The sequence below is a fragment of the Panthera uncia genome (genome assembly GCF_023721935.1).
Source record: "Panthera uncia isolate 11264 chromosome A1 unlocalized genomic scaffold, Puncia_PCG_1.0 HiC_scaffold_17, whole genome shotgun sequence".
Taxonomy (NCBI): Eukaryota; Metazoa; Chordata; class Mammalia; order Carnivora; family Felidae; genus Panthera; species Panthera uncia.
The window spans coordinates 116,003,636-116,029,601 of NW_026057577.1; the positions used below are offsets into that span (position 1 = coordinate 116,003,636).

At 40.2% G+C, this 25,966-nt stretch overlaps 1 protein-coding gene across 1 annotated transcript in view; it reads right to left on the reverse strand.

Annotated features, from left to right (window-relative positions):
- The window catches only part of PARP8 (poly(ADP-ribose) polymerase family member 8), a 172,404-nt gene that overhangs the window by 145,807 nt on the left and 631 nt on the right, over positions 1-25,966 (reverse strand). The window contains exon 3 of the mRNA XM_049648095.1: positions 25,161-25,215. Coding sequence (XP_049504052.1) covers positions 25,161-25,215 — 55 coding nt within the window. The remainder of the gene's footprint in view (positions 1-25,160; positions 25,216-25,966) is intronic.

Sequence of the window (25,966 nt, forward strand, 5' to 3'; positions counted from 1 at the left end):
GGGGGGGGGGGGGGGGGGGGGGGGGGGGGGGCACTGGCATATTAGCCACAGGCTTCTTCCAATGGGAGCAACGGATGCTCAAGAGCACAGTGGGGTTGTAGACACCTGGCAATAAATAAGTAAAAAGTACTGCTCCCTTTTGGTTATCGATTTTAATGTGAAGTTTGATGGAATGTGTTCTGGAAGAGGGGGAGGAAAAAGAGTTTTGAGAAGAGTAGTAAAAAGAGGAAGAGGAACTACTATGGAAAACAGGAAAACAGACCGTGCTTGTTTCTCACTATTCCCCATTCTTTCTACGATTTATGCAATACTTGATTTGTGAGGGCCCACTGAGGTCAGAGATTGCACGTTAGTGGTCGCTCCTGAGTCTCTACCTGAAGAAATGTTTTCTTTTGTTTTGTTTAACATTTATTCAGTTTTGAGAGACAGAGCGTGAGCAGGACGGGAGGGAGAGAGGGAGACACAGAATCCGAAGCAGGCTGGGCTGGTCAGCACAGAGCCCGATGTGGGGCTTGAACCCAAGAACCGTGAGATCATGACCTGAGCCGATGTCAGATGCTTAACCGACTGAGCCACCCCGGCGCCCCATCTACCTGAAGAAATGTTAACCAGCCCAGGCACAGGAGTGGAATGAGGAGGTAGATCAGTCTTTAGAAGTAGTTTAGCTAGATGTAGTTTCCCACAGAAACATAAAAAGAGGAGAGGATATTGCCAAATGTGTCTTTGGAAATGAAACATGGCTATAAAGGGAAGGGAGGAATTAGGAGGAAGTTACTAGAAACTAAGTGGACCATGAGATCAAAGGTCTCAATTAAGGGGTAGTAATAATATGAGAGCAGGAAAGATGGAACACTGACAATATCAGAGAATGAGGTGTGTGGGTTAAATACACCAGAGGCTAAGCAGTTCCAGAGTGTGACCATGAAGTAGGTGGCTAACACGGGGAGGATTTGAAAATACCAGTGTGGAGATCATCAAAGAATTAAGAGACCTGTGGATATCAAGTAGATCATAGATACGGATCCTTGGAGTCACTCATGTGCTGGCTGAATATGGAGTTGACAGGAAAGGGGCAAACCGTGTGTCAAAGTCCTCAGTAAATAAGAGAGAATAACCAGGCATTTGGTAGAGACCAGCAAAAGGGGGAAAAAAGGGGTACAGCAAAAACAGTCAGCTTTACAAAAGCCAAAGGATGGAAAAGAAAGCAGTGGGGATCTCTCTTCCCTTCTCCACACGTCTTCACAGTAACCATTCCAACCTTCTTAATTTCTCTTCCTCTACCTCTACCTTCTGAAAGATTGGAAGGCATCAAATGAAAATTCTTTTATCTTTTTGCCATCATCACACATAATTCACTGGCCCCAGCTCCCAACTGTAAAGCAAAAGGGCATGAGACTATAAGGAGAAGATGACCTCAGGGCAAGTCCAATCAGCTAGAAACTAATGAGCCTTATTGAGTCTGCACCAGCAGCCACTGGCTAGAACGTTTCCAAAAGAATCTTCCAATAAGAAGTAACTACAATCCAGGTGCATGGTGGGACATATGCCTCATTTAGGAATTATCTAGGTCCATGGACTCCAAGAGACCTTTTTACCAAGTGAGGCAGGAGGTGAAGGGATAAATTAGTCCCCAGGAACCTCACCAAGTATGCAGAAATTACAACATTTTCTAGGTCATAGAAAAATACAACAGGTACAGCAATGTTCACCAATATTCCTTTTGCTTCTCTTCACTGTAACCATTATAGGTGGGTAGGTCTACATGATTAATGTGAGCCATGATATGCAATGGAAGTGATGTGTATCACTTGTAGGTAGAGTTAATGAAAGGCCCATGTAGAATTCTCCAGGTTCTTTCTTTACCTGAAATGTACAATAAGCAGGGTGTATTTCCAGATAATGCAATGCAAGAAGGAGCTCTTCTGGCTCCCCAGGTAATGATATGGAGCTTCCATGAGCCAAAGATGAACATAGAGAGTAACAGGAAAATAAATCTTGGCAGAATTAAGTGGTTCATATTTCACAAGTATTTGGTTGCTGCAACATAAGAAGGCTATGCTCACTGAAAGTAGAAAACTTTCATATTGACCAAGAATATCAAATGCTGTGATTGATGGCTGACAGGAGTGGATAGGGTGGGAAAAATGACAAGAGTAGCCAGCTTAAAGTTTCAAGCAAGTCAGCCTCCTAGGAAATCTGATCTCGGGTATCTAGTACACTAAAGAATCTCTTCCCTAGAAGGCCAGAGGGTCAAACAGTAGGTTAGCCCAAAGGAACAATGTAGCGTACCTTGAAGAACTCAGCAAGAAAAATTATTCCTATCTAAACATCTTCCCAAACCCAACCCAATTCCTTTGGCCCAAACAAGGAAGCAGCTCTGAATGATATTTGTCTGAGATCAAGAATACCAATGTGATCATTTTCTTGTTCTTGATACTTTTCTTGGACCATAGCTCAACCAGTAATGTACCATGATGTTCTTAATTTTCTTAACTGACAAGGCTATAATAAAAGGAATAAAATGTATTTAGTCACACATCATATATAATGGTTTTAATTCTGTAAAGAATTTAAATGTCACTTGATGAGTACTTGAAGAGTAAAGCTAGAATTAACTTCTAGGCATTATATAAATATTAATTGAGAACTTTCATAATTACATTTTATAGAGAGGTGAGAATTACCTGATATTTATTCCTATCATTATTGGTTGAAAGTATTAATACATACTTTATGTCACATTATGTGGGTTTGCAATCACATCAAGTTCAAATGAATTGTGGAAGATTATCTAAAAGAATAAAATATTTACACATGATCTCTACCACCTGCACAGGAATGGGGTGAATCATTATGACATGTTCTGATCTATTTCCCAGTAAATCTCTATCTCCTGAGGCCTCTTCTTATGTAATGCACTCTCAACAGGGTTCTTTGGGGCTCATGGCAAAAATAGTGGTTACAGAAGTCTGCCCTCGGCACACTCAAATCCAGGAGGGTATTTCATTTGTGCTACAGACGCTGTGTGTCAGACTGGCCTATCCTCACATCACACAGTACACTTATTTGCCTAAGATAAGTCCAACTGCTCCCTAGATTTTCCAAGGCCCAACAGAAAAATAAACTGTGAAATGGAGGTGGAAAAACTCTCTCCGGCAGACTTCGGGGTTGTCACACCAACATCTAATCCCTTTTTCTTAGAAATGTTCCTATTATTCATCATCATATCCTATCTTCCTCAGGGTAGCTAATTTGAGGACAGCTAATTTTACCCCTGACTCTAGCAATGGGAATGGAATTGAGGCCTAAAATAATCAGCTTTTGAAAGCATTTCCCCTCTCTGGATATGGAAGAGGAAAAAGCACTGGAGTTTTCAGCAGCTGTCTCGCAATCCCACGAGGAAGGGATACTAGCCGACATGGAAGGCAAGAGTCGACCTCTGGATAGAAACCAAGTTGTTGAAGACACTGTTAAGCCCTAATCCAGTCAACTCGGAAACCCAGTTTACCACCCAATCTAGAGCTACATAAACAAGAAAATTCTTTTTTATTTCAGCCAATCTGAGTTGAGTATTTTGTCATTAGCAAATAAACGCATCCTGACACACACAGATTTCAAGACAAACAGCTCTCCTGTGGTGCTCCATGCCCTGAAAGACTGCTGTGCATTCCGGAATTCCTGGATTGCTGATCCCCATTCTTTAATCAACTAAAAACATTTTTAAATACAAAAAGAATGATTAGGAATATCAGAAAACCTGCATTCCTGAAAAAGAAACATACAGATAACTAGTCTGGAGCAATTGCTATAAATGGACCAGCTGAAGCAACAGAAATGCTAAGATTTGATCTTCACTGGATGGAAATGCAAAAGAACCACGAGTCCCCGGATTGACCAGCAAGCACACCACCTACAAAGAGACCTCATCCCATACCCTGCTTCTGGGGAAGGAACAGCAGGCAGGAAGAGAAATATCTGCCATTTGTGACACTTACTAAACTGGCTTTCAAAGCAGCCATACGGATATAATCATTTTTAAAAGTCTATGCTATAAAGATGAAGTCAAATGAGTCCTAGAAGTCACTCCTGACCGTGGTTCACAAATAACAGTAAGTTATCCCTAAAATACTGTCATAACGTTTCTGACAGGCTCATGTGATTTAAGCAGCAGTTGGATGCTGGTTCTCTGTCAAGTCTACACTTAGGCACTTTATCAGTTTTATGACATTATGTAAATTGAAGAGAAACAGAATCAATGAATATATATATATATAACTTTAGTTACCACTTATTATTCTCAATCCACCGTTTTTCCAACCCATAATTTTCATGTTAGCTCAGCATTCGTACATCTTTACAGATATTCATCTGAGACTACACACTTAATTATGATTTTATACAACTAGTCCAAAACATCGACGTATCTACGTCATTTGGCAGTGACAAAGGCTACTGACATCAGCACTATTATTTTCCTTTTCCAAAAACACAATTCCAAATTGAGAAATAATCAAGGAGAGAAATACTCCTCCCTTCTATCCTAATTTAGGAGGTAGAGTCTTTATTTCTTTTCAAACCCAAAATAGAGAATCGGGCACACATTATTAATTTATCTGCTTTCACTTGCTCTGATTGAAATTAAAGATTAACATTTTCAGGCTGGTAGTCAAAACTGTTCACTCATTATTCAATGAACTTCAAGAACCAAACAGCTAACAAGTCACCTAAAGGACTCCTGGGTGGCTGAGTCAGTTAAGTGTCCAACTCTGGATTTCAGCTCAGGTCATGATCTCACTCTTATGAGATCAAGCCCCACGATCAGGACTCTGGAGTACAGGCGTGGGGCCTGCTTAAGACTCTCTCTTCCTCTGCCCCTGCCCTTCTCTCATTCATAAATAAATAAATAAATAAATAAACAAATAAATATCACCTAAGCTAGGAAATCTTCACTAGCCTTCCCAAAAAAGGCATGCATTCTTGTACTAGAACATCCTATCAATATTCATTGGAAATATCTTAAGTTCATGTCCCTGACAATTAACATATTTTAATTCAAACTATGGATTAACACATGCTTTGTAATGCTAGTTAAAGAATATAAATATTAGAGAGGTACCTGGGTGGCTCATTTGGTTTAGCGTCTGACTCTTGATTTCAGCTCAAGCCATGATCTCACATTTCGTGAGTTCAAGTCTCCCATCAGGCTCTGCACTGCTAGTGCTGAGCCTGCTTGAGATTATCTCTCTCGCACTCTCTCTGCCCCTCCCCGGCTCTCTCTCTCTCTCTCTCTCTCAAAATAAATAAACTTTAAAAATTTTTTAAAAAGAATATAAATATTAGAAACTTTTTTAAGCCTCTACCTACTAATATTTTCATTAAGTAACAAATGATTCTAGGTGTGCTATGTAAAATAAGACACATGTAAAAATAAATAAATAAAAATATGATAGATGTATCTTAAATGGAAGAAGTAAAGTGTAAGGAGCTGTTTTTCTTGTTTGTTTACTAGTATTACTTGTGTTTTTTTTTTTTTAAATAAGAAAAAACAGTTCTTATAGCACGGATTATAATTTAGGAAAAAAACATGAAGTTATGTTGTACATCTTTTACAGTAGAAGTTAGAGTAGTTCTAAAATTGGAAAGGAAAAATGAACTTACAAAGTAAATATATATGTCAGTGATATTGGTCAAAGATCAACTATTGCTGAGATTGGCAATGTTATATCCTAGCACAATTACACATATTGGGAATTTTAAAAATAAAATATGAACACACAATATAAAGAGGGCAGAAGTCACCCTAATCATTCATCTTTGTATTCCCATTTAGGGCACCTGTTATAGTGTCTTCAGTGTAATTGGTATTCAACAAATATTTGTTAAATGAATGAATAAAGAATGAATGAGGAGAAAATGATAAACAGCTCCTCATCTCCTGGGAGTTCCATGCCGGAGTTCAAGAGCTACTTTCTTTTAAATACAATTAATCCTCAATGTCCTTGTAAAATAGCCAAAGGGAAAATGTATTTACACTACATCTGAAATTGATGGAATCTACTGAGGGGTCAAACATCTTCCTCAAAGTAAATAAAGCATTCACCTTCCAGCTAGAAACAGGGTGTTTAAATCATTTCCTAGGTGGATGGCTCTCAGTCTGAGCCCTGCAGCAGGGAGTGACCACAGGAACTCTCCTCAACCTTTTAGGAGAAATCCCTGCCCCTGCCCCGCTACCCCAGTTCTGCTGCTAAACGTTTCGGTCTACTGGTCACTGCTTTTCCAGTTCCTTTTTGGTCCCTCCCCCTCCTAATCCACAAATACTGGGACCAAGTCTTTTCCAGGTCAATCCTGATTTCTGTCCTGCCTTCCCCAAATGTACTCACATGTATCAGACCATATGTTCTAATATTAGCTGGGGGGGGGGGGGGGGGCGGCGGGGAGCCATCACACTTGTATATGAGATCACAGAAAAACAGTTTACTAACATTTGAAAACACCATCATTATTCTAAGTTCACCTCTGGTCCACAGTTAAGCAATTAGGATATAAATATATCCTATATTCCTATTCGTAAGGATACTACTTATGAATTGGAAGTCTGACACAACATTTATGTGACCTAATTTTGAAAATTTAAAATAGTATAAGGCCTCTAGGCTTAATTTTATAAGGGAAAGATTAAAGGGACACAAGCAGGCACAGATTTATCTCTCCGTGCTACAGGACACTGGCAATTTTTTTTAACTTAAAACATCCGATATTTAAAATGCCAAACTTCTACGTTTCTCTAGTAACAAGGTGGTTATCAGACTGAATAACATTTTCTGTACTTTCTCTCCAGTAAGTAGAATTAATATTAACACATGAACTGAAAATGTTAAGTGGCTATAAATAAGCCAAAATGATTTCATTAAAATTTAGCTTAGCAAATGTTACTTTCATATTCTTGGTGGTAACCCTTTCTGTTCATATTTAAAGGCAACGAACAATTGACAAGCAAAGAAGCTGACATCAAATGTTAGCCCCACCCCGGTGTGTATTCAATCAGCCTCACCTCACATCTAGGTTTCTCCACTCAGCAGAAGAGGAGGATGTACTGAATATTTGGGAAAACAAGTTTCTAATGACACAGCCTTGACCAAACAGCAATACCCCACCATCAGTACTGCCATTTGCCCATATGACCAAGGGTACCATGAGCAACAGTTACACTGCTTTGCAGCCAAAGCACTAATCAGAGGATGTGAAATAATAACTACGAAATCAAGCACAGAAGAAAACAAAACACAAAGAAAGGTTTAAACCACCAAAGTATGTCACAAAGCCATGTCTTTACATTCCCTCTCGTCCCTGAACAAAGTCTGTGCCATTTTAGAAATGATTCTAACAAGCTCGGTTATTTGGTTTCCAATCACAGTAACCACTGAATTAATTAGTTCCCCCTTAATGACCAAACTAAACAGTTTGCTTTTTCACTCAGGCCTTCTCACAGACTCTAAAGAACTTCAGGATGAAAGAAACTTCTGTTTTGATTCTGGAGTCTCCTCTACAACTTAAAAATCAAAGACTTTTATTTTGGGTTAAGTGCTTCACAACTAGTTGAAACTGAAATTAAGTTTTATATGAAGCTCTCAGACTATTTGAAGCTATAAGAATAATAAACTTACTATAGATGATCAAAGAGGAATGTTCACTATCGCTTTTTTCCAGCTTCCCAAAGCCAACCCCCGCCCCCCCTCACCATTTTAGGGACAAGAAATAAAAGATGCTTAAAAGTCACCGTCCACCCACATCCAGGATGATTAAATGGCGTTTGCCTCATAGATCAGTGACACAACAGACCTTCAAGAATGGAAGAACTGAATTCAAAGCCAAACACACTTAAAGCCAAAAAGAAAAAAAAAAAAAAAAAAAAAAGCTTGTAGATATTGGGAAAACAAATTTCAATTGCTCAATTGTATTTCACTGGAACATTTTTGTTTGTTTAAGTTTATGTATTTATTTATTTTGAGAGAGAGAGAGAGAGAAAGAGCTAGAACAAGCGGGTGAGGGGCAGAGGGAGGGGGAGAGAGAGAAAATCCCAAGCAGGCTCCACACTGTCAGCACAGAGCCCGTTGTGGGGCCTGAACTCATAAACCAAGGGATCATGACCTGAGCCTACAGGAAACTAAAAGCCAGATACTTAAACAACTTGAGCCCCCAGGCGTCCCCTAAAACAATTGTTTTTAATAAAACAAGAAATAGTTAAGACATTAAGTTCTTTTAAGATTTTAGGAAAAAGTAGGATTTTTAATGGAATCAGACAGATTTGATTGTTCTAGTATACCTATGGAAATACATATTCTTTTGAGTTGGAACTAAGACTCACTAATGTCCTATTATTAGGGAAAGTATCTACGTAAATTCATTATTAAGAAAACAAGGTCTGTTTTAATGCATGAAAAAAGGTAAAACTCAGCATTTTATACAATTTCAACCATCTGTGAAATTTTTAATACACTTAAAGTATTCATGCACCCTTTCAAGTAGGGTATCAAAAATAATTTTTGCTTGTTTGTTTGAATGCTAATGCATTGCTTTTATGAAAATCGGGCATGCCCTTAGGTCATAAAAACACACAGAGCTGATGGATCTGTGCCAGACAGATGAAGATTTTACTCTTTTAATTTAAATCTGATTTTCTAATTCTGTCTTCTTACATATGGCCTCCCACATTACTGAGAGGCTAACCCTTCAAGCAGGGCGGCCTTAGTTTCTAGCAGAGGAAAGGCACATGAAAGTGAAACATACTTTATGAGACAACAGTGTTTTTCTTTTCCGAGTGTGCGGCACTTAAGCAAGTTTTCTGGGGGGTGTGGGGGAAATCAATTCATGTATTTGCCAGGCGGTATGCTTTAATTGTGATAATAGTTGCTCCACAGAAATCGTACACAGACTTCCACAAAGACAGACACACACAGAGTGAATGGAGGAGCAAAGGGAACACGGCTGGTTCACAGATGACCTCTATGCTCAGCCACACTGTTTCCCACCTTACGTGTCATAGCAACTCCAAGAGCCCTGAGAGTCACTGTGGAAAAAGATAAAACACCGGGAGCTTATAGAGAACATGGAGGGGGTGTGAAGTAGAGGGGAGGGGGCTACAGAAAGTAAGGCTACAGACCACGGGTGCAGGGTAAGGAAGGAGGCAGAAGCGGTGAGCCTACGGTAAATATCTGGTCCCAAACACCTTCTCCCAGAGAATCTGAGGATCTTTCCCTTTACAACACGGCTTAACATTAACTTTTCTTTTTTTTAATATTTATTTATTTTTGAGAGAGAGCGCACGTGGGAGAGGAGCAGAAAGATAAGAAGACACAGAATCTCAAGCAGGCTCCAGGCTCTAAACTGTCAGCACAGAGCCCGACACGGGGCTCGAACCCACAGGCCGTGAGATCATGACCCAAGCCGAAGTCAGACGCTGAACCAACTGAGCCAGCCAGACGCCCCTAAAATTAATTTAAATTATCAACCAGATACTTTAATTAAAAATGTAAATGCTGTTGGGACCCCTGGGTGACTCAGTCGGTTAAGGATCTGACTCTTGATTTCCACCCAGGTCATGATTTCACAGTCGTGGGATTGAGTCCCACATCAGGCTCCTCGCTGAGCATGGAGTCTGTTAAGATTTTCTCTCCCTTTCTCTCTGCCCCTCGCTCCCGCTAGCAATGTCCCCCTCTCTCTCTCAAAAATAAATACACATTTAAAAAAATGTAAATGTTGAGGCAATCCAGTGTATAAAGTTGCTTTAGCCACCTTTTCCTTCCAACAGCTTCTCATTTACCCTTTCCATGGAATAAATGAGAAATTTGCTTGGGACAAAAATGTGACAGTAACTTAGAAGCAAGAATTAGGATCTGTTTATCCCGTATCAGTTGTTTAGTGAGCCTTTGTTCAGTTATTTCTTGATAACAAAATTCATGCTTTTCACTTACGTATACATACATACATATATTGAAAGAAACTTTTTAGCTAACTGCTGTGTAGGAGGAAGTTGTGACATTTATCTGCCAGCATCAGCAAAAGCGAGAGCTTGACCCTCAACAGACTATTGCACTTCATCTCATGGTTACCCTATGTCACTCAGCCCTGGAACCACCACTTGCCTATTGGACAAAGCGATGATGCAGCCGTGAAATTAAAAGTTGTTCCCTATAAAAACGACAGCAACAACAGAAAAAGGTTTTTCCCTACAGAGAAGGTTGTTACATGTCAGAAAATGCAAGAAAAGTCAGCAGAAACTGCTGCATGTATCAGAATATACCCTGACCTCCTAAGGATCAGGGAGACTGGGACACTGCAAGGTACCTGCAAGACAAAGGCTCTTGTGGTGGCCCTAAAACACATTTCAGCTGCCTTTCCAGAGAAAGTACTTAATTTCCAGTATTACACAACTCAGGTAAAGAATGGAGAAAAAAAAAATACAAGGGTAAGCAAATAAGGAATATAAACAAAAACATAAAATTTTTCAGGTTAGATAAAAAATCCTAACTATTCTAGGGGCACCTGGGTGGCTCAGTCAGCTAAGCGTCTGATGGTTGATTTCAGCTCAGGTCATGATCTCAGTTGTGGGATTGAGCCCCGAGTTGGGCTCAGCACCGAGTGTGGATTCTCTACTTGGGATTCTCCCACTCTCTGCCCCTCCCCCACTTGTGAATGTACACACACGTGCGCGCGCACTCTCTCTCTCTCTCTCTCTCTCAAAATAAATAAATAAATAAAAATCCTAACTATTCTAGAACTGTAGGTGAAGATCAGGAATCTAGACTAGTGGAGAGGAAAAGCATTATCACTGAATGCTGTGGTGACCTGATAATGGCCAAAAGTGAGTCTGGAGAACCTTTAGATTCTAAAAATGATAAAGGTTTAGCCTTGCACTTTGTGACACTGAAAAAAAAAAAACAAAAACAAAAACCCAGCACACAATTAAACGAGTGACCATATGCTTTGTTATTTATTGGGGGAAAAAAATAGCATGCAATTATAAAAATAAACATATGCTATTGCTATTTTTTACTTTTATGTACATTTAATGTAATTTTTATTAGAAATTGTTATTCAATGATAGTAGAGAAATGGAGAAAATTTTATATTTCCAAACCAGTCAGAGCAGTTGTCCTACCAAAAAACGGGGGCAATTTTTTTTTTCCTTACTCTGCCTGCTCCTGAGGTCCTGGTTCCAGGAATTGGGCTAGTGCTTAACTAATGATATCAAGTACTGCCTGCTCTGACAGGTGCTGAGCTGGACACATCAGTGTATGTGCAGGAAAGGGTTAATGCAAGCCTTGGTTGCTCAAAGCCTGCACATTCCCAAGAAAGGCCTGTCTTCAAGACTGGCCCTGGGCCAGTTCCAAGGAAATAAGCTCTGAGCCCTTAGAATATTCTGCCTGGTAAGAGTGCTTCTGTATGCCCTAAGTCTTGGGCCATGCAATACCACTTTGCTCAGGCAGTTTATGCTAACAAATGTGATGTATGGTGAAACCATTTTTGCTCTGGGAGGCTGGATTCTGAGTAGCTGAGGTCAATTCATAAAGGTGCAACATGCCTTTGTAACTGATCCCTCATAAAAACCCTGAACACCCAGGCTCAGGTGAGCTTCTCTGGTTGGCAACACTTTGCCTGTGCTGTCCCACATCACTGCTGGGAAAATTAAGTGTGTCCATAGGACTCTACTGACAAGACACCTGCAAAATTGTGCCCATCTCCTGGACTTTGCCCGATGAGCCTTTGCCATTTGGTGATTTTATTCTGTACCCTTTTGCTACAATAAACTGTAACTGTGAGTATAACAGCTTTCTGAGCCCTGTGATTCCTTCTAGCAAACCACTGAGCCTGACAGTAGTCTTCAGGACCCAAGCATATTATCAAGTTCAATCCTGAAAACCTAGCAATATTACCGCCATCTCACAGATGATAAAATCAAGACTTTTCAAAGAGGTTAAGTCATTTGGTTATTTAAAAGGAAACCAAATCAATCTGTCCATTCTGTTATACTGCACTGTAATGTTATGAGTTACAAAGAATGTTTAAAATAATCTTATAACTTTGGGGTGCCTGGGTGGCTCAGTCGGTTATGCATCAACTTCAACTCAGGTCGTGATCTCACGGTTCATGAGTTTGAGCCCCCACATCAGGATCTCTGTTGTTGTCTCCTTCTCTCTCTGCCCCTCCCCAGCTCGTGCACTGTCTCTCTCTCTCTCAAAAATAAACATTTAAAAAAATAATAATCTTATAACTCAACCAACACTGGAAATATTTCCTTTGGAAACTATAAAATGCAATTTCATAAACCCTGAAAAATATTTAGACTACAATTAATCTGTAAACATGGTCCAATTTAAAGCTGGACTTACAAGAATTGTATGTATATCTGTGGTGGTTCTAAAAGCCATAATCATTAGTTTTTTAAACTATGAGGTGTCCCTCACCTGCCTACTCCTCCTGCCCACAAAAACTTTCCAGTGCGATGAAGTTCTCATTACTTTCTATCTTTGAGAACTGTGTGCCTGTGCATGTGTATGTGCATGTTGTGGGTGGGGAGGTGGTTAGGGAGAAAGAAATAGGTATATTATTATTTTCTTAATGTCTGCAAATGCAATTTAGGTTATTTTTGCATGTTTAGGAGGAAAACTTAAAACGCATTGTAACTTCAACGTGTTGCAGGTATGTGCACACAAATGTCTGTGGGGGCATCCGTGCATCACGTGTGCAAGAGAGACAACAACATACACATTTCAAATATGTTTTGTGTTTACGCTCAGTATTCAGCCACAGAAGTATCTGATGGCACCAACTCCTACTTGATTTTATTTGAAAAGTTCACCGGCATTATGTATTTCTACGGCAACTAAAAAATTAACAGGCATAGAATTTCTGTAATAGTTGTTAGTATTTCTTGGAATACTGATTATTTATTGCTTAGTATACTTAGAAAAAACTGATAGAAACATAATTTAAAATGGTGACTGTCTGCTATGTAATTAGCTGCATACTAAATCCATAATATAGGCTATGCATTTTAGTTTTATGCCAAGGCACTTTTATTTAATAAAAATTGTTAATTTTATATTTTCTTAATTCAAATTTACATGCCTGTATCATGTAAAAAGAAGTTCTTAAACTTTCTACAGATCAGAATCCTTATTTAGAAGTTGAAAAAGTCTTGGCAAGCACCTGACTTTTTTTTTTTTTTCTGGCTATTTAATAGACTTTCATTTTTAGAGCAGTTTGGAGACAGCACAATTGAGCAAAGTGTACAGAGATTTCCCATATACCCTCTATCCCCCATATGCAGAGCCTCCCCCATGATCAACAGCCCCCACCAGGGTGGTACATTTGTTACTAATGATGAACCCACAGTGACAGATCATTATCACCAAGAGTCCATAGTTTACCCTTGGGCTCACTCTTGGTGTCGTGCATTCTATGCATTTGTAAAAATGTATAATGACATGTATGCACCATTGTTATTTTTCGTGCCCTAAAAACACTCTCTGTTCTGCCTATTCATTATTTCCTGTAACCCCTGGCAACCGCTGATATTTTCACTGTCTCCATATTTTTGCCTTTTCAAGCATACCATTTAGATGGAATCATACAGTATGCAGCCTTTCGGATTGGTCTTGTTCACTTAGTCATAGGAATTATTTCCTCCATGTCTTGTCAAGGCTTGGTAGCTCATTCCTTTTTAGTGCTAAATAATATTCCATTGTCTGTATGTATCACAGTTGATTTATCCATTCACCAACCGAAGGACACCTTAGATGCTTCCGGGTTTTGGCAGTTTTGAATAAAGCTGCTATAAATATCCATGTGAGGGTTTTGTGTAAACTTAAGTTTTCAACCCCTTTGGGTAAATACAGAGGAGTGTGACTGCTGGACACTGTGGTAAGAACATCTTTATTCTTGTAAGAAACTGCCAAACTGTCTTCTTTTTATTATTATTATTATTATTTTTAATGGCTATTTATTTTTGAGAGAGCACGAACTGGGGAGGGGCAGAGAGAGAGGGAGTCACAGAATCCGAAGCAGGCTCCAGGCTCTGAGCTGTCGGCACAGAGCCCGAGACGGGGCTCGAACTCACAAACCAAGAGATCATGGCCTGAACTGAAGTCAAGAGTTGGATGCTTAACTAACTGAGCCACCCAGGCACCCCTGACAAAATGTCTTCTAATGACAGGACAATTCTGCATTTCCACTGTCAATGAATCAAGGCTTCCTGTTGCTTCCCATCTTCACAAGCATCTGGTGTTTTCAATGTTCTGAATTTTGGCCATTCTAATAGGTATGTAATGGTAAGTACCTGTATTTTCATTTAAAAGTGCGTCTGAAATGTAACATTTCCGAGAATGTACCCCAAAGACAGGAAATGTCACACTTCTGTTTTAAAAAAAAGCTTCTGCAAAACTCCTGCCCTAAGTAGATTTTTCCATGCCAATTACCTACAGCTGGAAAGGATTTCGTGTATGTTGGACATCAAGAATTGAGAATACTGGAAATTTAACTTTTTTTAAACGTTTACTTATTATCGAGAGACAGAGAGAGACAGAGCATCAACATGGGAGGGTCAGAGAGAGGGGGAGACACAGATTCTGAAGCAGGGTCCATCTGGGCTCCAAGCTGTCAGCACAGAGCCCGACGCAGAACTCAAACTTACAAACCGTGAGATCATGACCTGAGCCGAAGTCGGACACTTAACCGACTGAGCCACCCAGGCGCCCCGAGAACACTGGAAATTTTAAATCAATGACATAGGAAGTCAACACAGAAAGCTCATATTAAATCAAAATGGGGATGGGGATAAAAGAAATGGGTGAAGGGGATCAAAAGGTACAAATTTCTAGTTCTAATTAAGTCATGGGGACATAATGTACAGCATGGTGACTACAGTTAATAACACTGTATTGCATATTTAAAAGTTGCTAGGAGAGTAGATCTTAAAAGTCCTTCTCACAAGAAAGAAAATTTTGTAACTACGTGTGGTGACAGATGTTCATCAGGCATATTGTGGTGATCATTCCATACTACATGCAAATATCGAATCATTATGCTGTACACCTGAAGCTAATACGATGCTGTATGTCAATTATACTTCATCTTAAAAAGAAAACCAAACTAGTATGATTTTTAAAAAATGAAGTTTAAAATCTTTCTTGGTTGGGGTGCCTGGGTGGCTCCACTGGTTAAGTGGCCGACTTTGGCTCAGGTCACGATCTCACGTTGGTGAGCTCGAGCCCTGCATTGGGCTCTTTGCTGTCAGCCCAGAACCCGCTTCAGATCCTCTGTCCTCCTATCTCTCTGCCCCTCCCCTACTTGTGTTCTGTCTCTCTCAAAATAAATAAATAAACTTTTTAAAAAATGAAATAAAATAAAATCTTTCTTGGTCCAAATTTTATCATTTGGGCGTCACATTCAGCCAAGAATATGCAATTCTCATATTAATTGAATTAATTAAATCACCATTCTAGGCTGGTTTTCCCATAAGGATGGACTGCTCCAAAAAGAATCAGGAAAGATTCTGGCTCACAGTGAATTATTCAAACTTTTTTCCTAGCTAACTAAAAATGAATTTGACCATTCACTAGAGAAATCATATCAAATTCTGTGGTGATAATAAAGTGATGACTGCTTGACAGCTAGAGGGCCTTTTTTTTTTTTTTTTTTTTTTTTTTTTCAGATCTAGCTGTGGTGCATTTTAATGAGAAATGATGACAGCAGCAGCTTCTACCTTATGAAGTGGATCTTAACATCCTGCTTAGATCTTCACCATAACAATATCTAAGACTTTGTTCTTAAGAAGATCAATGCCACAGAAACATACAGACTGACAAACGTAATTATCACAACCATGAATTCACTCAGTTGAGATTCTGCGCACTGACTTCAAACGAAAAACCTAGAATTTACTGGATTCCCAGTATCTGTGAGGTTCCACTGGCTTCCCTGAATCACCACAGCTATGGACTTTTCATGTAAGAATGAGTCTACTGTTAACATGCATCATTTAAAATATACACCTGGCCCTGAGTCCACAGAAGTACACTTTAAAGCATTGGCTTCATTCTCCATTCATGCATTACCGAAAGTAAGGTGACTTCCTAAAGTTTAATGGCTGACACTGTCTGAAAAATTAAAAGAGTCTGCTTTGCTTCCTGACTAATGCTGGAAAAACTCTGAGAAAGATTTTAAAACCCCTTCAGTAAATTTCTCATTTGGTCACTGGGTGGAAATTGTATAAAATATTTTCATTGATTTCTAGATGTAATTTATCAAAAAAAAAAAAAAAAGAAAAAGAAAGAAAGAAAGAAACATTTAGATAAATTCCAGATTTCCCTTACCATGAATTTCTCCAAAAGTATATACTCCACCAAAGACTGCTCACTAAGAAGCCCTACTGCAGTCAAAGTGGCAGAATTCAAGAGGATATAATGAGTACTCCTGCTACACAAAAATCATTATTTATCTCAAACACTTCCTTATGAGGCTGACTTCTAATCCTGCACCAGACTGGGTCCTGCTGGCTTCAAGGCTGTGAAGAAGAATAGTTGAAAGCCCTTATAAATGGATTCAACATGACTGAGGACAAAGTGACAAACACAGAGAAATAAACCCTCATACAAAACAGTGAGTGGCACGAAATGCCAAATGCCTTTAACCAAAACTTTCCTGGTCATAAAGCAAGTTTTATAAAAATCACCGAAAATAAATTCTTCAGGGCTCAATGTGAATCGGCAATTTCTATTTCTACTATACTGCTGTTTACTCAAAAACTATTCTTAATGACTAAGACTCAGAGTTTGCCAAAGTGTTTTCCACAAAACAACTCTCTCAAGACGTTCCAGATCTGTGCTCAAATAAGTCTGAGAAAGCCTGAAGACTTCATTCACCTCTTGGATATGCATAATGTACAGTAATATATAAAAAGCTCTAAAATGCCAACCATTAGAAAGGTTTAATATTGTTTATCTCAGCATTTCCCAGACATATTTGGCCATACACCTAACACCTAATTAAACAGTTTGGGAATGTTATCACATAATGTAAGAAAAATATTACTGTCGTTTAAGAAGTAGTAGGAAAGGGGCGCCTGGGTGGCTCACTTGGTTAAGCGTCTGACTCTTGATTTCAGCTCAGGTCATGACCTCATGGTTCGTGGGATCAAGCCCCACGCCGGGCTCTGTGCTGACAGCTCAGATCTGCTTGGGATTCTTTCACTTCCTTTCTTTCTGTCTCTCCCCTCCCCTCAAAATAAATAACATTTTTTTTTAATGAAATAATAGGAAATATTTATTGTATTCTAGGCACTCTGCTGGGAACCAGAATTCTAGTCTTTAAACAGAATATTGATTTTTTGTGACTTTTTTCTTTATTTGACTTACTTTCTCTCTTTGACACAGCTCTGTCCTTAACAGCATTTTTGTTGTTTTCCAATTCTGTCTGAACTTTTTTCTTCATAGCTGTGAAAGCCTAACAAATGTAAAGTAGTTACGTTGAGTCTCTGGCTCCAATCTACACTTTGTGTACAGTAAATATTCTATAAGTGATTCTTGGATTCCTGGAATAACAACCTATACTTGTTTTTTAAACAAAACAATGATGAAAACCCAAATAACTACAGCACTTCTGAGTTGGTTGACAAATCCTAAGGACACTTGCAGGCCATGAGTAAGATCTTTTCCATCTACATTTCAAAACGTTCAGAAAGAAACCCTCTTGGGGAAAGTCTGTTAGCAGCTAGCTTTCTGCTACTTCCTATACAGAGAAAATTGATCAGACTGCACAAAGGTTTAAGTGGATGATTCCCTTTTAAATTTAACATTCTGCTTTGGCATCCCTCCCCCTCCCACCACCATTAATACCAAGAAGGTGTCAGCCATAAACTGGGATGTCACTGATATGCAAATGAACTACACCCAAAACTTGTTGTTGCCATTACTCTGTAATGAACCGAGAACTACCCAGAACTATTCATATTCTCATCCCATCCTCCTCAGATCTCACTTTGTCTTATTCTGTTTGTCCTACTCATGATCTTACTCTATCCCCTTCTTGACCATAAATTCATCATATATTTTCACAGAGATGCCACCTGTGGTCAAAGAAAAGATTAAATGAACTGGCATTGATGATAATAAAAATCATGAACATGATATCCAAAGCAAGTGTATTTTGTGACACAGAATCTATCAATCAATAAACCTTCAACAGCTGTGCATGCTTAATGCACTAAATACAACCTGCTGTTGAATGAAGAGACCAGGTCAATAAACAAACAGTGGAAGCCTAAGAAATGCATACGACTGGATAGGAAGGTTGCCCTAGAAAGCCAAGAATGGGGGCTTAAATTTGATATGGAGAAAACCCTGGTCACATTTGAAGGCTTCCATGCAGAAAAAATGCTACGGTTAAATTCATACTTAAAAGAGTTCAGGTATCAATGAACTGGATGGGTGAGGGGCTGTTAATCTAGAATTTTTAAACACTGGGTTAAAGTGACTGATGTAAGTCAAGGTGATCACAGCCAGGACCAAATGTGGACCCTGGGAAGGATGAAGATGATCACAGTGATTTCAAAGGAAGAGTCAGCAGAGGAGCATATGAAGCGGAAAGAAATGAAGAGGAAGGTGAGACACATGAGACCTGAGGTTCAAATGATGTGATACCAGGGAAAGGCTGGGAAGGGAAGCTTCTTTTAACGAGGAAATCACCAGTTGTTCTGATAGGCTGGGTTGAGTGTCCACCATTTAAGTGAGACAATTGAACAGAAAACCTAAATTATGTCACAATAAAATAGGAATGACAAGCCTTATTTTGTTAATAAAAACCTATTTCTTATTAGCGTTTCCTGGGGGTACACGGAAAATAAGATTTCAAAAATTTAGAGAATGAAAAAGAAAGATTACACGCCAATAACTTTACAATTCCACACTAAGTCAGTGGCAGCTGTCTTAAAGCAAGATTTATCAACTACAGCACAATCTATCCAACAGCAAATCTGTGCAGAGAATTACAAAATATTTTTAGGACTGATAAATTTTCACTTATATGTATTTTTCAAAATGCTGCCGAGAGAAATGATGGGGAATTTAAACGGATCAGCCCAATATTTGTGTAAGGATTCCACAGCCAATGTACATAATTTTCTCACTGTTAATGCTCAGCGCTGGGCTCGGGCACTTCCCTTGCCAACCAGTGGAATGTTCAGTACTGCCCCTGGCTGACATCCCACTAAGCAATCCTTCCCCAACCTCAAACATTCCCAACTATCCTAGTCATGCCAATTCAACCAATGCCCCTCAACCTTACATAAACATTGACTTACACTGAAATATATCCCTACTCTGCTTCATACTAACTGTAGGCTATTTAAATGGCCTAAGCCTAAGTTTCTTTAGCTATAAAATGTAAAATAGCTGACAAAATACCTACTCATCTTTGTTGCAAACATAGGATGTACAGTAGGCAAAAGGCATAGCAGAGACTGTGACCAAAAAGATGATTAAGAGTATTATCTTGACCCGTGAAGTAAATGGGGTTTAAATATTTTAATATGTAAGTTTCAATGAAGTTAAATTCGTGTTAAAAATTGGTGGCTATTTTAGGTCAGTGGTTTTGAAATTCATTTAACAATGAAAGTTTTTTTCAAAAAAACCGTACACAGAAAAGAGCCAAAGCAGCTATAGTCTACAAAGGGATGAGAGAGCCCAGATCTCATTCCCTCACTTGGCTTCCTTTGCACTCCCTTCCACCAGGCACCCCAATTTCCAATGTCTGTTCTCAGGGCTCCAAGGAACACACTATAAAAAATAGCAACTGATACAGTATAAGATTATGGGAAGCAAGTCCCCATTGCCAAGAGGAATGTGGTAATTTCTGATTTTAAAAAATGATCATTCTTTCCCTTATGACATCTTAAGGAGCACTTGATAGTTTCAAAATAATTGTATATTTCAAGATTTCTAGAGTGAGTATGTAATTCTTTCACAATGAAATTGATTAATCTTTTTCAGATGATCTTTTTCTACTTTGCCACCCTCCCAATGTCCCCATTCCTGCACACCTTTGTACATTCCTCCTTCCTAAGAAAGTCAAAACAAATGCACTTTTGCAATCAAGTAGCTTGTCTCTCTCCATGACATCCCATGAGTAAGAAATTCAACACTGGGAGCCCAGGTGATTCAGGGCCCCCAGAAAATTTGCTTGATCACCAAAGTGCTATTGATTTTTTAAACTGAAATTAAATACTTTTAAGAGTCCAAACTCTCCAGTGTGCCAGTCTTCATAACTCTCTTCAAATGTTAAGCCACTGCATTATCTTCCTGTCCCCTGAAAGCATTTGAGCATGCCACAGGGCTTATAACTTGGCAAGGCGACTTTTGGATTCTTAAGAGAGTCCACTGCAAGTGACATTACCAGATTTGGGGCTTTTTGAAGTATGTGATTATCTCTATACCTAGTCATTTAGTTAGGAAATTGCTCCCCACCTGCCAAAAGACCTTTTAGCATTCCTATAATGATTGATTCAATATCTACTTGTTCAGAAAACATAGTGTACTAAGCAGTGAGCTAGGGGCAAGGGAAAAATGCAGTGAATAGGACAGGCCCTACCTCCCAGAGGCTCAAGGTCAGACAGACGATCAAGTAAACTCAGGTGCTAACAACACAATGTGACAACATGGTTTTAGAAGTATCTAGCAGTGGGGCACCTGGGTGGCTCAGTCAGTTAAGCACCCAACTCTTGACTTCGGCTCAGGTCATGATCTCACTGTTCATGAAATCGAGTCCCATGTCGGGCTCCGCTCTGACAGCGCAGAACTTGCTGAAGATTCTGTCCCTCCTCTCTCTCTGTCCCTCCCCTATTCATGCACACACTCTCTCTCTCTCAAAATAAACAAACAAACAAACAAACAAACAAACAAATAAATAAATATGAAAACAAAAAAACTAAAAGAATAATACAGGGACAGGCAAGGGGATGCCAGGAAAGGCTTCTCAGAGGGGAATTTGGCTTAGCAAAGATCCAACAATGAATGCGGGGAAGGGGTGGGAAGACAGGGTGTAGACGGGTGTTCTGCAGCACGTGCAAAGGCACAGGAGAAAGAAGAGGTAGCATGTGACTGGAGGGATTGCTGACACTATTGTTAGTGTTACACGTGATGTTCTAAAACATTTACATGAACAGAAAATCCTAAAAGATGGGGCGGGGGGCGGGACACACTTCCAAAGATGCCACTCTACCAATGACCACGTGAGAGAGTGTCTGTCCCTACAATAAAAGGTATATGGATATATATATACATATATACACTATATATATGTATATACACTCTGCACATTCTGCCAGATACTAAGTTTCTAACTTATTAGTAATTTCTAATATTAGATTTCTTGTCCTGCAGTCATACTCCTTGATTAGAAAACTCCGTTTAACAAACATTTCTGTATTCTCATGTCCTTTCTAAAAGGAAGACATTGTTACATTCTTGGGTGAAAAAAACAGTGAGGTCTCAAAAGAGTATAATACAATCTGGATGTATATACTTTACATGAATACAGACATAAAAACTTCTGGAAGAATAAACTCTAATACTTTAATAGAAGATGGAAAAATCGTGTATTTCTTTTTGTTTTTTGTTGGCTTATCTCTTCTTTTCAATTTTTTTTTTTTTTTTTTTACTATCAACACTATTTGTGTATTTTTAAAATCTCAGTTGTATCCTCACAATACTTTCCTTGCTGGAAGCTCACAATCAGGGAATCCCCCAGGGACCCCCCAGGGTCCACGGCCAGGCCCATCAGGCTCACTTGCCCAATCCTTGTCTTTCTTGACTCAGCCTGCTCTCCCGTCTCTAGTAGCTGTCACTACCCACTTTACCCTTTCTGTGTCACCTACCACTAACTGCGTGACCGATGGCAAGTGAGATGAAGGACCAGAAGAACCCCAAACCTTTGTGGGTCTTAAGGATTTTATTGTCCATCGATAAGGGAGAAAGGAGGAGGCAGGAGATCAGAAGCATGACAAGTATGGGGAAGGAATGACTTTTGCATAAACTTCCAAACTGTCTAGAGTTGAGGCCAGACGCTGGCACACCCCTGAAACCAGCAGCAGTGCCGAGAAGGTGCCCATGGCAGGCCCTGAACCACTGACGGCTGTGAAGTTCCTCTAAGGAACCCGGGAATCAGAGGTGTTACAAGGAGCATTGCTAGAATAAAGTGATCTAGGCTGCATACATACCATATGTTTTCAAGCACTTGAAGATGGTACTAATAACCAAATTCGTAACATTTAACACCTCCTTTCTCATTATTTCTCAATGAAATGACACTAAAACTATCACTCGCAAATAAGTATCCACAGAATCTTTCAATGTTAAAGCAACCCCATGGTCAAGGAGGCCGAGAAAACTACTGTAGCGCAGGTTTTGGTGTGACAGAACAGGGTTTACTCCGTAGCTTCTTCACCAAACTGAGTACATCTCAGCATGTTTCTTAAACTCTCTAAGCCTCAGTTTGTACATCTGAAAGTGAGAAGAAGAATTCCTTGTACCTTCCCATGAGGCAAAACTAACTGAACTCGGTCTCCCAGCTGACCATCGGCTCTCCCTAATTCCTCACCGAAAGTCGACCGACGCGGCAGAAGGGCAAATGTTAACGGGCACTTCAACCTCCACACGAAAGGCCAGTTCACTAGGCCACTGGCCAGCCCAGACACAGCTGCCTCTGGGCATTTCCTCTTATCCACAGAAACATAAAACATACACATGTAACAAAAGTTCTCAATAGTATTTCTTTATTTGAATAGTAGCATGTAAGGTCAACCTTTGCCTTTAGAACAAAGTGTAACTTGTTCTTAGAATGTGTGACAAAGAGACAATGGCTTAATTTATCTACAACCTGAACTGAAAATTATTCTTTAAATATGTCCTCAATGGTTTAGAGAAAATGATAAAGAATTCAAGATAATCATGTACTATCTCTCCTTAAGATTCCCACCTCCTTTGATGGTGAAGTAAGTCTAGCTTACCTGAAAGGACACTCTTAATGGAATATCAGAAGTTGATAAGCACTTTAAATCAAAACAGCGAGATTTAAAAAATTTTAAATGCCCAACTGACATGCCACAATGAGAAATACATAGTATCAGATTCTAATGTAGTTAATGAAAACAATGCATTTTTCTCTTCAGGAAAAAAATGTCTTCTTTGCCATTAGCTATAAATCCATAAAGGCTTATCATGAAAGGGATTATGATTATTATACTAAAGCAACCTTTTATATATTGTTTTGGAGAACAAGCTTTTGGGGAGACAAAGCAATCACACCAACAGTCCCAAAGAGTTATTTTTCTTCTTTAACAGACGGTATGTTCTGCAAGACAGACACAAGTCCCAGGTATTTAAATCAGAGACAGAAGAAAATACTATCCCTTAATACGATTACATAGAAAAGGAAACCTCTCTTACTTGAAGAGCAACCGTGGTACTGGTTCCTACAGTGAAAACTGATGTTATCTTAATTAGCTAATTATTCATCCCAACCCCCCTGGCTTTGCTCCTGGAGGCATTCATACCTTCTCCACCTCTTGCTGTGTTAACACCAGTTCAATAATTTGCTGATAAAGAATCTTACTGCAGCATCTAACAGATCTTAGAGATTAAGTGTCTGGCTCACTCCCTCATTGTACAGGTAAGTAAACTGAGCCCAAAAGAACTCAAGTATCTTACTGAAAATAAGCTAGTTATTTGAAAAACCGACCCACAGCATTCCCCAGGCCTCACCTCTCCCTGGGTGAACAACCTAACTGTGAAGCTGACTACTCAAGTAGATATCTACCTGAATAGATATCTGGGAGAGAATGGGAGAGAATGTGTTCAATGGGCCACACAGCGTATTTTAACTGCTAAAATAATCCAAAAGGATATACACCAACCTCCTTGGGACAGTCAGTGCAGGAGCAGCATTAATTCAGCTGAATCTCCTCTCGATTATTCTTTTTATTCATAATTACAAAGATGACAGCACCCCAATACATTAAGAAGTATGGTAATTTTATTCTCTCGCAGTAAGTACACGTTATATGTGTTCTATTTTCAACTAGTTAATCAAATCAATACACCAATCCTGAGGCTTAGGCTGTACATATGGGAAATGTGATAACCATCTTAATTAAAGCTTTTTTGATATTTAGACTTCAGCACAGATCCTAAGCATTTTAAAGATTCACATTAATTCCAACCTTAAAAAAATGTATTTACAGAGGAAAGCTTCTTTTGCAATTTGTATGTTCATAAACATTTCCATTAGCTAAGCGACATTTTGGAATGTGATCAAATGATACTGCGTGTCATGTCCTAACAGCAAGGCTAAATCTCTGACAGTTCTCACATGTGGCCACTGCTCTTTTAAGCCTGTGTCCCAGAAAATCTTAACAAGTGAAGACAGCAAGTCACATTTTAATGGCTACCTTTCATTGTAACTCTACTTCCTAAATACAAAATTAGAATTGGACTTCTCTCACACTGTTAACAATCTGTTACTAATGTAGGCATCTGTCCTACCTCCCCCTTGAGAGAGAAGTGATACACTCCAGCTACACAGAACTTCCAAATTCTTTCCAAAACTAAATGTGAAAAACAAAATACCACTCCTTAAAAAAAAAAAAAAGAAAAAAAAAAGGGTATGGAGAATTGGGAGACTGAATATTTATGTCAACCTTCAGAAAATATGGAAACATGCAGCCCCAACTCACCAGGAAAATTATTATTTGTGATCGAACTACTTTGTGACATCTTTCATCTTTTATGTATTTCACTTCATACCTAGTATTCCGGTTCTGCACCCGCTTAACTCCATCAACCCCCAAACGTCTCAAGAAGCTGCTACAGCAGAACATGAACAGTGCAAGAGTTCTGCTCATTGCCTGTGGCGTGATCTTAGACACACTTGAATCGGGCATATTTATTTCCCCTCTGTTATTTAAAACGGAGGGACCTCAAGTTCGGGATGTGGCTAAAGGACAGCAACAAGAAAAAAAAGAAAAAAATACCCAAACAAGGAACATGCTAAGAACAAAGGAAACACAAGCCTGTGAACAGGAAATGAAGCAACTCTATACACACAAATACCTTTTGGGGCCGCCGACGTAGGTGAAAGTAAAGGTGGAGTCTGAGTATCTGAAATCTGAAACGGAAAAGTCCTGTTAAAAGCTACCCCTTAACTGGGTTTTTAACCCCGGTCAGGACTTGGGCCCCCTACTTAGTGGAGCCAGGGGAAGGCCTGGCGGGGCGGCAGGCGTGGGCTGGAGAGCCGCGCGGTCCCCTCTCCGCGCCACGCCGAAGGGGATGCTGCGCACCCCGGGCCAGGTGCCGCGGGAGGCCGCCCCCCGCAACAAGTGCCGGGTGCCATAGCAACGGCGGGAATTTCCCGGTAGGGGCGGCCGGAAGCTGCCCCCGCGGAGCTCGCGGCTGAGAAAGCAAAATCCGATCCCTCTCCCGGGGGAGCAAAATGGACGAAAGGCGACCCCCAGGCAGGGGAGCAGGGCGCCTCGGAAACCCCGGGCGTCCCTTCTCTTTCCGGGGCAACGCGCTGCCAGTCGGTGGGGACTAGCTGGAGCTGAAGGCGGGGAGACCCGGCCAGCGCTGCCCCCCGGGGGCCTCGGCGCCGGGCGCAGCCAGCCAGCGCAGCGTAGCGCAGCGCAGCGGGCTCCATTCCCGGCCGCCGCCGCTCAGCCCATTGCGCAAACCCGCGGGTCCTCCCCTCCCGGCTCGGCCGCCGCTGCCGAAAGCCCGGAGGCGGGCTGGGACGCTCCGGGCATCCACAAGGGGGTAAAAAGACCACGCACGGCCCCTCTGGCTAGACCCCGGCTCGGGCCACGGTGGTTCTGCCCCCAGAGCTGGTGGCCGCCCCAGACTGGGGGGGGGGGGGGGGGGGG